This window comes from Procambarus clarkii, chromosome 90 (assembly GCF_040958095.1).
Source record: "Procambarus clarkii isolate CNS0578487 chromosome 90, FALCON_Pclarkii_2.0, whole genome shotgun sequence".
Lineage (NCBI taxonomy): Eukaryota > Metazoa > Arthropoda > Malacostraca > Decapoda > Cambaridae > Procambarus > Procambarus clarkii.
In genome coordinates, this window is record NC_091239.1 from 11,133,718 (window position 1) to 11,148,238 (window position 14,521).

Here is a 14,521-nt window from a genome sequence, read left to right on the forward strand (position 1 = left end):
GGGGAATGGAGAGGCGAAATAAATACGAGAGTTAAAAGTGATAAGGTAACAGCTGAATATGAAATAATTTTGTTTATTAGGAGCAGTCGGATACAATAAGGGGGATACGAGTGAGAAGCGGACGATTGAAGCTTTATATGAGAACGATGAAGCTTTATATGTGGATGATGAAGCTTTATATGAGGACGATGAAGCTTCATATTATGACGATGAAGTTTCATATGAGGACGATGAAGCTTCATATGAGGACGATGAAGCTTCATATGACGATGACGCTTCATATGAGGACGATGAAGCTTTATATATGAGGTCAATAAAGCTTCATGTGAGGACGATGAAGCTTTATGTGAGGACGATGAAGCTTCATATGAGGACAATGAAGCTTCATATGAGGACGATGAAGCTTCATATGAGGACGATGAAGCTTTATATGAAGATGATGAAGCTTTATATGAGGATGATGAAGCTTCATATGAGGACGATGAAGCTTTATATGAGGACGATAAAGCTTTATATGAGGACGATGAAGCTTTATATGAGGACGATGAAGCTTCATATGAGGACGATGAAGCTTCATATGAGGACGATGAAGCTTCATTGACTACCCTGATTCTCAGAGTCTCCAACAGCGTCAATTTGCCCACAACTCCCATAAGGGTGAAAATATGAAAACGAAACATGAAGCCGTAGACGAACAGGAATAGTAATTTGCAGATAAACGCGGTAAATAAGGCAAGACATGGCAAGGAAAATATTCACATATAATCCATCTTGCCTACAGGCAAAGGGACGAGGAAGAGAACTAAGGAAGATCATAAGGTCAGATTCTCAAGAGCTTTACAACTTCATACTTTCTCTTTACGTATGACTGGAATACAGGCGATGAGTCACAATAACGTGGCTAAAGTCGACCAGACCACACATTAGAAGGTGAATGGATGATGACGTTTCGGTCCGTCATGGACCATTCTTCGGTCCTTCCTGGACCATTCTTCGGTCCGTCCTGGACCATTCTTCGGTCCGTCCTGGACCATTCTTCGGTCCGTCCTGGACCATTCTTCGGTCCGTCCTGGACCATTCTTCGGTCCGTCCTGGACCATTCTTCGGTCCGTCCTGGACCATTCTTCGGTCCGTCCTGGACCATTCTTCGGTCCGTCCTGGACCATTCTTCGGTCCGTCCTGGACCATTCTTCGGTCCGTCCTGGACCATTCTTCGGTCCGTCCTGGACCATTCTTCGGTCCGTCCTGGACCATTCTTCGGTCCGTCCTGGACCATTCTTCGGTCCGTCCTGGACCATTCTTCGGTCCGTCCTGGACCATTCACAAGTCGATTAATTCATCAAAAATGACTGGAATGCCTTTTTAAACAAAATCGAAACGCTGCGTATGCGCGCGCTCGCGCCAAAGTTATATATATAATGGTTATTTTGAGATTTTTTTTTAGCCATGTGATATGTAAACCTTCAACAAGGGCCTATGGTGATTGCTAATGTATAGTTTCATATACTTATCCTCAGTATTCGGGTACTGGTTTATACCCTTAGCAGTCTTTGTAAACTCTCATTTACACAGAAATGCATATATATACCCGTGTCATGTGTGTATTAAAAGTATATCCTATTATATAAATTGTGTTTGTTGATTGTGGCGCTCTTGCTCCACTCTTGCTCCTAGTTTGTGGCTGGGCAGAGAGAGGTTACCTCATAGGGGAGACGAGCCACCAAGAATCAGTGGAAATCTGAACGCTCGTCAGCACAAGACTTATCCTGGTGTTGGTAAACTGCTCCGAGAGATAGGCGAGATGTGTTGGGGTTTGGGTATTGTAACTTGTAGTATAGAATAGTAGCTTAGAGTCTATTTTCCATTGTTAATTTTGTGTCCGAGTCATAGAGTTAAAGTTTGTGTTAAATTAGATAGAAATTAGATTAGATTAGAAATTGCAGGTGTTAAAGTTCTTTTTGCTTGTTTAATTTATTTAACTTTGTTTTTCGTAATGTTAACCTCGTTCCCTACAATTACTAAGAACGAAGGAATTATCAAGGGAAAGCGCCAAGCCATTACGACTATATATCACTGGGAAGAGGGTCAAGATATGGATTTGGGATGGGACGTGGGGTGGAAGGAATGGTGCCCTAATCACTTGGACGATCGGGGATTGAACGCCGACCTGCATGAAGCGTTTCCTTTTGTGGTATGTAAGCAGACCATCAGCTGGGTACAGCACCTTTATTTAACATAACAACAGTGTATGAGGAAAAAGAAACTGTATTTCCATTTGTTTTTAACATTTATAACATCGTGTGGGTGTGTATTTACTTTTTTAATTTACTATTTGTATTCCTCAGGAGCTGTTAGCTCTTGGTCTCCGCCTTTATAACCGTCGATCGACTAATATATTGACTCCCGAAATATTCTTATTTCTCTTCATATCTACATGAAATAAAATGTCAAGTTTAATTAAACCATCAAGTCGGATAAAACTAAACAGCTTACAAAATAAAATCCAGCACCAACTTGCCCCGAGCCGAGCAAACTCCTAACGAACTAACGTCAAGAAGAAATGAATATCAGTATGAATGTTCACCACATTAAACAACATTTCTGTGCAAATAGTCGGAATAAAACGAGTGCCTATACTTGTCTGTCGTGCAGCATAGTAATTACCAGAACTACTGCCAACTAAATTTTTACACAAACTGTATAATTTGGCTACTTTTGTATACCGCACGGCTTCTGTATGGCCCGATATGGCTTTTATGTTTATTGATGGTGTATGTAGATTGTGTCTCGAGTACCGATAATCACTGGCACATGAATAGGTTCTTTATGTAAAAGCATTTACGATGCTACAAAAATATCCATATACACACACGTGTGTTTATGGAGGTCAGTTTCTGTATTTTAACACTGATGAAACAGTCCAGGAATTGGAGTGGTCCCTATCCAGTAGACCTCCAGTATCCGAAGGCCAACACTTGTAGACCAACAAATTAGGACCTCACCCTGTGATCCCTATGACCAAACTCTACGATCACTCGAGTAAGACCACACTCGTAAGACCATTCTCGTAGGACTACACCTATGGGAATACACTCGTAGGTCTCACATACCTTCAGTACGTATTTTAAAACACCAAAGGAAATATATCTAGCTCCTGAAAACTAGTTTCTAAATAATTATATTTTGATATTATCTATATGTACAATTATGCTTCCCAACTCATATTTTGTAGCTTCAGAGCGAATCGCTTTAAAACCATGATGAACTGAGGCGAATCTTCACAGAGTGGTGACCATCGTTCACTCCTTCTCAAGGGGTTCGACCCTGAACTATATCACTGACCAGGTGTAGAGTGGGACCGCTGCCACCTACCACAACAAAGTCTTTATTCGTGGAGGTTAGCAACAAGTGGAAGTTTGGTGATGCTCATAAAAGTCGTCCCCATGGATGATTTAACAGCTGAGATAAGAGTACTGGTTTTGAGGACACAAGGACGTCCACACAACGAACGAGCATTTGGCTATAAGACTTCATTTTGATTTTGACCATCGGAGCTCATTATCGTGTATTTGACCAGGCTGCGTTTGACCAGAGTTCGCGTCATTATAGGTAATTTGAACCTACATCATTGGATCACATGACAGTTGACTACCGGAAATTGAACTACAAATTCTCTAATGAGAATTTGTGGACAGAAGCATTTAACAAGAGGTTACCTGATTACAAGGACTTTTGCTTCGGATTACAAGATGTAGTTTCATTTTATTCGTGGGTAGGAAGAGTTGTTTTCTGATTGCTTGTGCTTCCAACGTATAGAATACCGCTATTATTCGCTTTGGCCTTTGCTTCAGCTTAGGAAAGAAATCTTGAGGGTTCCTGAAGACTGTAGACTCCTTGTGTAGAGCCATGACATATTGTTTCACAAGCCTTCAAGTACCTACAAAACGTATTTCCTAAGCTGAGGCAAAAGCAAAAGTTTGAGAGAAATAACCCATTTTCTATACTTCGGAAGCATTAACCAGTCTGAAAATAACACAACTCGGGAACGAAAACAATTGTTACAAGGTGCTAGTTTACAATCTAACACATTGTGATGAAAGCGTCGTGAGGAAAACGGTAATCTTTTGGCCAAGCTAATGTGACTATATAGCACTGGGAAGGGATCAGGATATGTCGGAAAATCCGACACCATTTAATAATAATCATACAGATAATAACTGTATTACCAACAAGTTACCCATAGAAAACGTAACTTGTAGTGGAATTACCGTCTATAGAAAACGGGATATCATCACCACATACTATTATAATTCACCACCTATTATGGTGGGAATTATTCTTAAATACATTAGTCTTTGGACTTTACCATCATAAAAACATCTCATATAAATTAACTTAATTATCAATATTAAAGTAGAGTAAATGTGACCCTTCTATCATGTTCTGAAATCTGGACAATGTAAGCCAGGCGTCAGAGGGAGGAGGAGGGCAGCCATTGTTGTTATTGAGACCAGAGGCTCACACGGGAGCAAATTCGGCTCCTGTTAAATTTACTTGGACGTAGTGTTATGGAACCCAAAGGTGTACCATTGTCAACACGCTGTCTACAAATACAAGTTAAGTGTCTATCCGAAACCCGTTTATCATTCATTTATGGCCATTAATGTCAGGATATAGGGTTAGCCGGTTAGAACGCGAAATCGCCTCAAACTAAAGGTAATTAAGCCAGGTCTTCATGTTCCATGTACTGTTTTCTCTGATATACTTGTCATATATAGGTATCTGGCTTCACAGCTAGCGCACTTTTGACAGGTCAAGACGAGGATGCAAGATTGTGCACCAGTTACTGGGTGATATGGAAGCTACCTCAAAGAGGATAATTTGGTGTCTACACCCTAGTTATACCTGGTGGACTAACCTGCTGTACTATAAGATAAGGAACCTTTTCAATGTATGTAGTTAATACAGTAGTTTGATTGGCTGCATATATATAAATATAAACCCCCCCTAATGTGTAGAGGATCGATTTGTGAGATTATGAGATTATTGCAGAAATACAGTCCACTTAACATTATACAAATTGCTATCGAAGTATATAAATTAACGTAAATATAAATTCATATAAATTAAATAAATATAAATCTCACAGGTCGGTTCCCACATTATTTGGTCATCTTCGAACCGGATGACGGAATATTCGGTCCTTTGAACCCACATTTGGTCATCTTAGTACCGGATGAGCCAGTTAACCAGTGGATTCATTAAATATACTAGTGCAGTGTTATTTAAACAAGGCCAGCCAGTCAAAGACAGCGGCGAAGCCTCGAGGGAGCTCAGGAGCCTCCCTCAACTGAGTTCAGCTTCGTCAGCGGTTTCATGCACACCCACAGATATTTGGTGGCGTGTTATTTCGTGAAATGACAGCGCTAATATAGAAACCAGCCAAATTAGTGACTGTGTCTTCGCGAGATTGTTCACGGATTTCGTGGTGTTACATTTCGCGAGAGATTATCTACGAATTTTGTGGAGTTTATTTCGCGAGGTCACTAATAACATTTAATACTTCTAGATAATATTAGAAGTTTCATAGAGGCTAATTAAGAGGCTATTATCAATAATTGTGTATATTATTTCTCCAAGATAGAGAATTATTTAATATATATTGCACTAGTGATCACAGTATAATATTTACTAATTGCCAACCCACAACAGGGTAGGATATTAACCATTGACTAGTTGAACTATTATCGTTCATCCTAGTCCCATTATTACCATAGTCAGTTGTACTATATTGAACAACCTAACACCATTAATGAATGGTCCAGACCCTATTTTGGGTGTAATTTTTATCAACTCGAGTTGAGTTGTATATATAATAAATTACTTATGATCATTACACCTTTGAGTGATTAATTAGTGTCTCTACCATCCTAGGGTGATATAGAAGAGCTAACCTAAAGGTACTTCCAGTGACACTGGTTTATCACTCAAATCATTAGTGTGTATGATTGTATATATATAATGTGTATTAATTTTAAGTGCTAACCTCTAGTAGAGGTAGGATTATTGCCTAGTGAGTTCAGAATTTACCCTAGGCTACCATTAGTGTTTGTTCAGTATTATGAGCAGCCCAAGTACAAGCCCCACAAGGCTTCACCAACGAGCCAGTATGGATAATGCAGGGAGAATGAAAAGAACCCTTGCAGGTCTTAAAGGCCACTTAACAAGACAGATCAAGAAATGTGAAGATTTGTCACAACAATCTCAAGTTGATTATGCTGACCTGGAAAGCTATTATCAAGCAGCTGCAGGTAAATTTGAGCAAATCAAATGCCAAATAGCTGTCCTTGTGGGGACAGACTACTACCATCAATTCATCGGTAGCCCTACTAAATATCAGGGCATAACCATGTTAAAGTCTGCAGGAGGTAAATTACTCTCAGGCCCAGTATCAAGCCTGAGGAGACCTATGCCTGCAGATAAACAATACCAGTAGAGATCTAAATTTGTCAGCTGATTATATTTCTCCAGTAGCATTATACTAAGGAGATTACAGCTGACTATAGTAACAGAGGTTGATGTTAGTATCATCATTTAAAGCTGAAGATGAGTTCATGAGGCCTCAGTGGCAAATCAGTGAACAGTAGCCTAAAACAGCTACAAGTCACTGCGACCAATGTCACTGAACCCACTGCAGTCTCAGAACCATACTTTACTTTAATGATGAGCTATTCAATCTTCTGAATCAATTAACTAAATTAAACCCTAATAAATCTGATGACTGATTTGATACATTTATTATTTAATCAAGATGTATTCCATGGGCCTCAGTGTTTATATATCAGTGACCAGTTACCTGAAGAAACTTCAAGTTATATCTATGTCACTGATCTCACTGCAGTCCCTGAATCATACTTGACTGTAGTACTTGATCACATTCAGTCTTCTGGGTTAAATAATATGTAATAAGGCTTGAATATTAGCCTTTCAAGAGTTGACAGGGAAATGAAATCGCATTAGACTTCTAACCCCTGCAACTCTAGTACGGGACATCCGTCCTGTACGAACAGACGCACAAATGTGTGATTACTAACTACTAACATCAAATTAATCTAATAATTCGAAGGAGGAGTATCGGTGTTCGTCTGTTCTAAAGAGGACTTCGACCCGTGAGCAGCCCCCTGGGGAATTATGTCGGAAAATCCGACACCATTTAATAATAATCATACAGATAATAACTGTATTACCAACAAGTTACCCATAGAAAACGTAACTTGTAGTGGAATTACCGTCTATAGAAAACGGGATATCATCACCACATACTATTATAATTCACCACCTATTATGGTGGGAATTATTCTTAAATACATTAGTCTTTGGACTTTACCATCATAAAAACATCTCATATAAATTAACTTAATTATCAATATTAAAGTAGAGTAAATGTGACCCTTCTATCATGTTCTGAAATCTGGACAATGTAAGCCAGGCGTCAGAGGGAGGAGGAGGGCAGCCATTGTTGTTATTGAGACCAGAGGCTCACACGGGAGCAAATTCGGCTCCTGTTAAATTTACTTGGACGTAGTGTTATGGAACCCAAAGGTGTACCATTGTCAACACGCTGTCTACAAATACAAGTTAAGTGTCTATCCGAAACCCGTTTATCATTCATTTATGGCCATTAATGTCAGGATATAGGGTTAGCCGGTTAGAACGCGAAATCGCCTCAAACTAAAGGTAATTAAGCCAGGTCTTCATGTTCCATGTACTGTTTTCTCTGATATACTTGTCATATATAGGTATCTGGCTTCACAGCTAGCGCACTTTTGACAGGTCAAGACGAGGATGCAAGATTGTGCACCAGTTACTGGGTGATATGGAAGCTACCTCAAAGAGGATAATTTGGTGTCTACACCCTAGTTATACCTGGTGGACTAACCTGCTGTACTATAAGATAAGGAACCTTTTCAATGTATGTAGTTAATACAGTAGTTTGATTGGCTGCATATATATAAATATAAACCCCCCCTAATGTGTAGAGGATCGATTTGTGAGATTATGAGATTATTGCAGAAATACAGTCCACTTAACATTATACAAATTGCTATCGAAGTATATAAATTAACGTAAATATAAATTCATATAAATTAAATAAATATAAATCTCACAGGTCGGTTCCCACAGGATAAGGATTTGGGATGATAAGGATGGGGTAAAAGGGGATGGTGCCAAACCACTTCGACGGTCGGGGATTAAACACCGACCTACATGAAGCGAGACCATCGTTCTACTGCCCAATTCAAGGGATTAGGCGTGAAAAGCCAGAAATCTTAGGAAAATATACAAAGTTGGCTTACTGTAGGTAGTGCATGCTCATGACTGTATACCTGCATGCAATCCATTAAACGGGTGTGTGGATCTTGTGTAGTAACTGTAACTGGCTCACTGTAGATATAAATGGCTCTGTGTAGAGACTGCTGATCAGAGCCATTTCTTGAACCACTTGTGATATAAAAGTCTCCTAATATATATATCATTTTATTGCTAACTTCACATGATTGTTACCTATCTAAACTAACGTTGGAGATTCATTTCTTAAGCTCATTATGTGCCTCTGTAGTTTTTTCCTATTCCGTCCCACGGGATGGGTATAGGGTGCATAGTAATTGAACACACTTTTAAACTAAATATATACAAAGCAATGTAGACAACGTACACAATATGTATTATACAAAACTGTGAATAAAATTACTATCAAGGATATCATAGATGCATCCCATCACTGATACAGCGAAACAACTCTTTATACAGAAAATCAAATATGCAAATTACATTAATGGTAATTGCACAGCCATTCAAGACTGTAGCTTTCAGCGATTCACGGTAGCCAGAACACTCTACCCTAGGCAGGCAGAAGCTCTCAGCTGGTGAAAAACTCTGTCGTAAAATTCAATTAGAACTTCAAGAGGGGAAAAAATTAATAGCGTGCAAAACAAAGGCCATTGAACTAGCCTGACGAAGAAATATTCATCTGTACGAACGTACGAGACATTAAAGGAACATTTCTGTGCAAATGGTAAAGATAAAATGCGTCCATATACTCGCTAGTCTTGCAACATAGCAATTATCAGAACTACTGCAAAGGTTTTTCTCTTTTAATCTCTGCAATCTGGTTAGTTTATGTACACCTTCCGGCTTCTGTATAGCCCAATCTGGCTTTCATATATATAATGAAGTACGCATATAATCTCCTTGGACTTGAGATTATACATAACCACTGGTAAATTAATTGTCGTGTACGTTACACTAAAGCATTTCAATGTTCAGATAAAATGGGCCCTGTGCATACACGGATGCTAAACAACATCAGTTATTTTATTTTTAATGATAAAATGCACAACGAATTAAAATGTGGAAAAAAAGATTTCTTTACACAAAGTTTATTTGCATTATAAAAGCAGTTATAGGCAATAGATACCTGTTTTCTTAAGAAATTGTTGTAAAAAAACTCTATATTATATGAATTGATCACCAGCTCTGCGACACATGCTCATCGACACACGGCCTTAAACACTCTCCCATCGACACAGAGACAGGCGGGTTCACCCTCTGAAAATCAATTTTAAAAAAAATTACTTTTGTCACTTTATTTACCAAGAGATAAACTCATGTTTGCTAATAGTCCAGTATTCTCAAAAGATATTTTTGACACCTCATCTGAAAAACAACAGAGTATATGAACGTATGAAGAACAGCCAACTGTAGGAATTATATAGTGTAGGAATACATATAGAAGTAAACTGTAGAAATCATATACAAGAAAGCCTGTTCAAAAATCCTCAGGGCAGATTTACCAGTAGTCTACTATCTACAATAGTCCACATCCTGCTGGGTTCTTCAACCCCCCCCCCACCTAGCCTTCCAATCCTCCAAGCCTCACGTCTGAACCATTGACTATTCTTTACTACCAAACCTTCCTCTTGCACCTTTCAAAAATATCGACTTAAGAATGGTCCAGGACGGACCGAAACGTCGTCGTCCCTTCACCTTCTAGTGTGTGGTCTGGTCAACTTACTTAAGCCACGTTATTGTGACTCATCGCCTGCTTTCAAAAATATCCTGACCTTTCCTAGCCTAGATCACCAGGACGGGCATCTTCTGATCCTGCCTTGACCAGACTCTATGATAGAACGAAAGACCCTTTTTCCCTTGTGAGAGATCTAAGGAGTCTCCACCAGGATGTACCTTTCCCCTTATTCATTCCCTTAGGGGTGTGAAGTACGAGGTATCAATATGCTCGCAAATTCGTAAAGTCAATATTGACTTATTAACTACGTGCATAGGTGATATACTAAACATAATAGATAGCCTTAAAAAGATTCATAGAAAACACCGACCTTACCTAACCTTGTTAGTATCTTAAGATAAGCAACTTATTGCTTCGTAATTACAATTATTACTTAACCTATACCTATTATAGGTTAGGTAATAATTGTAATTACGAAGCAATAAGATGCTTATCTTAACATACTAAGTAGGTTAGGTAAGGTCGGTGTTTTCTATGAATCTTTTTAAGGGTATCTATTATGTTAAGTATGTCACCTATGCACATATTTAATAAGTCAATATTGACTTATTAAATTTGCGAGAACGGGTTGCAATATGAAGTGACAAACATGACTGAAGAATTAGTAAAGAAATGTATGGTAGTGGATCCTAATATCATTGTATATGAGGAAACTTAAATAAGTGAATTATGTAAAAAAGTACTAAGCCAAAATAACATTACTGCTCTATATTGTATATAATAACTATCCTGTACATGCTGGGCGGGACAGAATGGGTTGGGCACTTTTACTATCACCTAATGCACCTGTTCACCAAGCAAGAAATAGGTACCCAGTAGTTAGTCAGCTTGTTGTGAGGTTACATCCGGGAGAGGAGGTAATTCTCCCCTTGCAGGAGGGGGGGGGGGACCTAAAGATAAGCCTAACATATAATGTATGCATACACTCGCTTCCTGTTCCACGACACAATACATTATAATGGATTATTATATGTATAATGACACTTGCCAGTGTATTAAGAAACAGTGATTTTGAAATTGATAATATATTTCCCATCTGATAAACTTGTGCATCATTTTTAAGAATTCATTGATATTGATGTAAGATTAATTGTTTGTAATGAAAGGGATTAATGGAAAGGGCCTTGCTAGTGATCAAGAGCGATTGTTAGAGATTGTTTTGATGTATATGGGCAAACGAGTACGGGGTTCACTACTAAGAACAAAGAGTGAGAAATGTGCTTGAAGAGTTGATGAGATTGATGTCGAGGAAGGGTTGTGGGGTGTGTGGTAATGGCTTCATTTTGAGTGGATAGTGAGGTAGTAGCCAGGCTAGTAAGGGTTGAGGTGAGGACTGGTGGTGACGGTCGACGGGGTGGAGTCTGGGATGATTGGATAGACAAAAACTGACAGAACGTATTTACTTTGTGGTGGCGAGGCGGAGCGTAAACATGGGTGAGGATAGGGGATAGTGGGGGTAAGTGGGAGACGGGAAAGACAGTTAGGTGGGAGGGAGAAGGGGGGGGGCGTGTGTGAAGGACGCTCCGAACGTGGGAGTTAGGGGGCTGTGTTTGGTGGAAAGGGTGTGGTTGAGTTGTTGGGAGAGGGTGTGGGATGGTAGTGTGGGAGGAGGGGTGTATGGTAGGTGGGGGTGTAGGGAGTGTGTGTGTTCAGGCAGCTGTGGGGAGGAATGGGGGAAAGAGTAGCTTGTTGACAAGCAATAGGGAAGAAGCGGTTGAATGCAAAACAATGTTACCTATAATGTATGTACTTTACCTATCAATATAGTCACTTACCTAGACTTAACTGGGGAGTTTTATCAAGCTCTCTACTGCCCCGCTAACTACCCTTATTGTACCTATTGTATTATAATTTAACTTTACATTAAATCGAATTGTTTGTCGATTCTTGGCCTAAAGATTGTGGATGGAGGGGGGCTTTAACAATCTCTTCTTTCCCTACATTCTAATTGTTGACCACCGGTGTTGGGTGTGAGCATTTCTTTTCTCACGTTGGGAGTATATGTATTTATTATTTGTTGATGCAGGTTCGGGCTGAATTAGCTCTTGGGCCCCGCCTTTCTAACTGGTGGTTGTCTAATTCACTGACTCCCGACCTGTTTCTCTTGTATCATATCTTCTACATATTTCACACACACACACACACACACACACACACACACACACACACACACACACACACACACACACACACTCTTATCCAAAGGATTTAGCCGTTATGAGCTGTCTAACTCCCAGGTGCCAGTTTACTGCTAGGTGAACAGAGACATCAGGTGATAGAAACTCTGCTCAATTCTCTAGTTTCTACCTCGACCGGGAGGGAGGAAATTATCGGGGGAAAGCGCGAAGCCATTACTACTATATAGCACTTGGAAGGGATCAGGATAAGGATTTGGGATGGGACGGGGGGAAGGAATGGTGCCCAAACACTTGGACGGTCGGGGATTGAACGCCGACCTGCATGAAGCGAGACCGTCGCTCTACCGTCCAGACCAAGTGGTTGGGCTTCCTCTACCGGGAATTGAACCCGGGCCCTTAGGATTATGACCACACAGCGCTATCCAATCGGCTGCGATGGCCTGTGTGTGTGTGTGTGTGTGTGTGTATTCTGTCTTGTGTGTGTATGTTCTGTCTTGTGTGTGTGTGTGTGTGTGTGTGTGTGTGTTTTCTTATGTGTGTGTGTTCGGTCTTGTGTGTGTATGTGTGAGTGTTCTATCTTGTGTGTGTGTGTGTGTTTTTGTGTGTGTGTGCATACTCATGCGTATTCTCATCTACACGCACTCGGCTGTGTGTGTGTGTGTGTGTTAGAAGCGTACACTATCTCCTCCTGGTGTGTACTGTCACGTATATAGTAGAACATCCTGGTGTGTAGTGTCACATATACAGTAAAACATGTGTCCTGAGTTCCCAAGCTCAGCCTCTATATATATATATATATATATATATATATATATATATATATATATATATATATATATATATATATATATATATATATATATATATCATCAGTCACATAATTGCAGTTTTTTCTTCTGCCGTTTCTCTCTAAGTTTCAGGTGTTTCATTTCACCGCGTAAGTCATTGTCTTGAAATATTCTAGCGACAGTTTCAATTTCTCTTAAGACAGTTTCAGTCTCTCTTAAGAGAGTGTCAGTGTCTCTTTAAGACAGTTTCAGTGTCTCTTCAAGACAGTTTCAGTCTCTCTTAAGACAGTTTCAGTGTTTTATATGATGGGATACAACTTATAACCCTGGACATATTAATAAATTACTTACGAAATCATTTACGAAACCTTTACATCTTCAATCAAGATGGTTTCGTTTATATATTTATTCATACAGTTTATCAGCTCTGAAACACTACAGGATTGTTTATAGCAGTAAACAACCTCTACAAGACATTTTCGAAACTCATAAACTGTTTATTAAATATAAACAGAGCCGCCAGGATTGTTGAAAGATGTACAGGTTTCGTAATTAGATGTGTAAATGGTTGATGAATCTATGTGATTGACTCACACTAGCTGTTAGGAGTGAGGGTGTGTGAGTAGTCCAGGTACGCAAGTTCAATCCCATTTAATTCACTCAATAGTTTCTCCTGGGTGAAACATATTGTGGCTGTTGTGTGTCTGCAGGAGTAGACTTTGCGTTTCCAGGAGTAGACTTTGCGTCTCCAGGAGTAGACTTTGCGTCTCCAGGAGTAGACTTTGCGTCTCCAGGAGTAGACTTAGCGTCTCCAGGAGTAGACTTTGCGTCTCCAGGAGTAGACTTTGCGTCTCCAGGAGTAGACTTTGCGTCTCCAGGAGTAGACTTTGCGTCTCCAGGAGTAGACTTTGCGTCTCCAGGAGTATACTTTGCGTCTCCAGGAGTAGACTTTGCGTCTCCAGGAGTAGACTTTGCGTCTCCAGGAGTAGACTTTGCGTCTCCAGGAGTAGACTTTGCGTCTCCAGGAGTAGACTTTGCGTCTCCAGGAGTAGACTTTGCGTCTCCAGGAGTAGACTTTGCGTCTTCCCATGCCTCTCACCTTCACCCCACTCATCTCAGCCCAGCTGATCTCTCTACCTCCCCTGGATTTCCCCCTTGCTAGTCACTACAGCCCTGTGAATCTGTGTTGGATTTGATCCCTAACGGGCAAAACATTACATCATATTCAAATCTATTCTCATTTTCATATTTCTCTCCCAGGCTCCAACCCACAATAGACTTGTGATTCACTGCCAGGTGAACAGGGCATCTGCCCTAAGGAAATATTCCCAAGTGTATCGTCGGGCCTGGGAATCGAACCTGGGACCATTCGGTTGTGAGACTTTGGTCACTGAACACTGAACCATCTCGGAGACTGCATTACTGTATCACTGCCGGGCCCAGTTTAAATAAATTTAGTGTCATGTATTTCAGTCCCTTCAATTCCAGTTCATCTCTCAATCCCACAG

General features: G+C 40.0%; 1 protein-coding gene across 1 annotated transcript; it reads left to right on the forward strand.

The window, feature by feature from the left end:
* The first annotated feature begins 11,517 nt into the window (after positions 1 to 11,517).
* LOC123746473 (neuroblast differentiation-associated protein AHNAK-like) lies at positions 11,518 to 14,175 on the forward strand. Its single transcript, XM_045727999.2, has 2 exons — positions 11,518 to 11,521; positions 13,724 to 14,175. The coding sequence occupies exons 1-2, from the start codon at positions 11,518 to 11,520 to the stop codon at positions 14,173 to 14,175; spliced, it is 456 nt and encodes a 151-aa protein (XP_045583955.2).
* Positions 14,176 to 14,521: the final 346 nt, after the last annotated feature.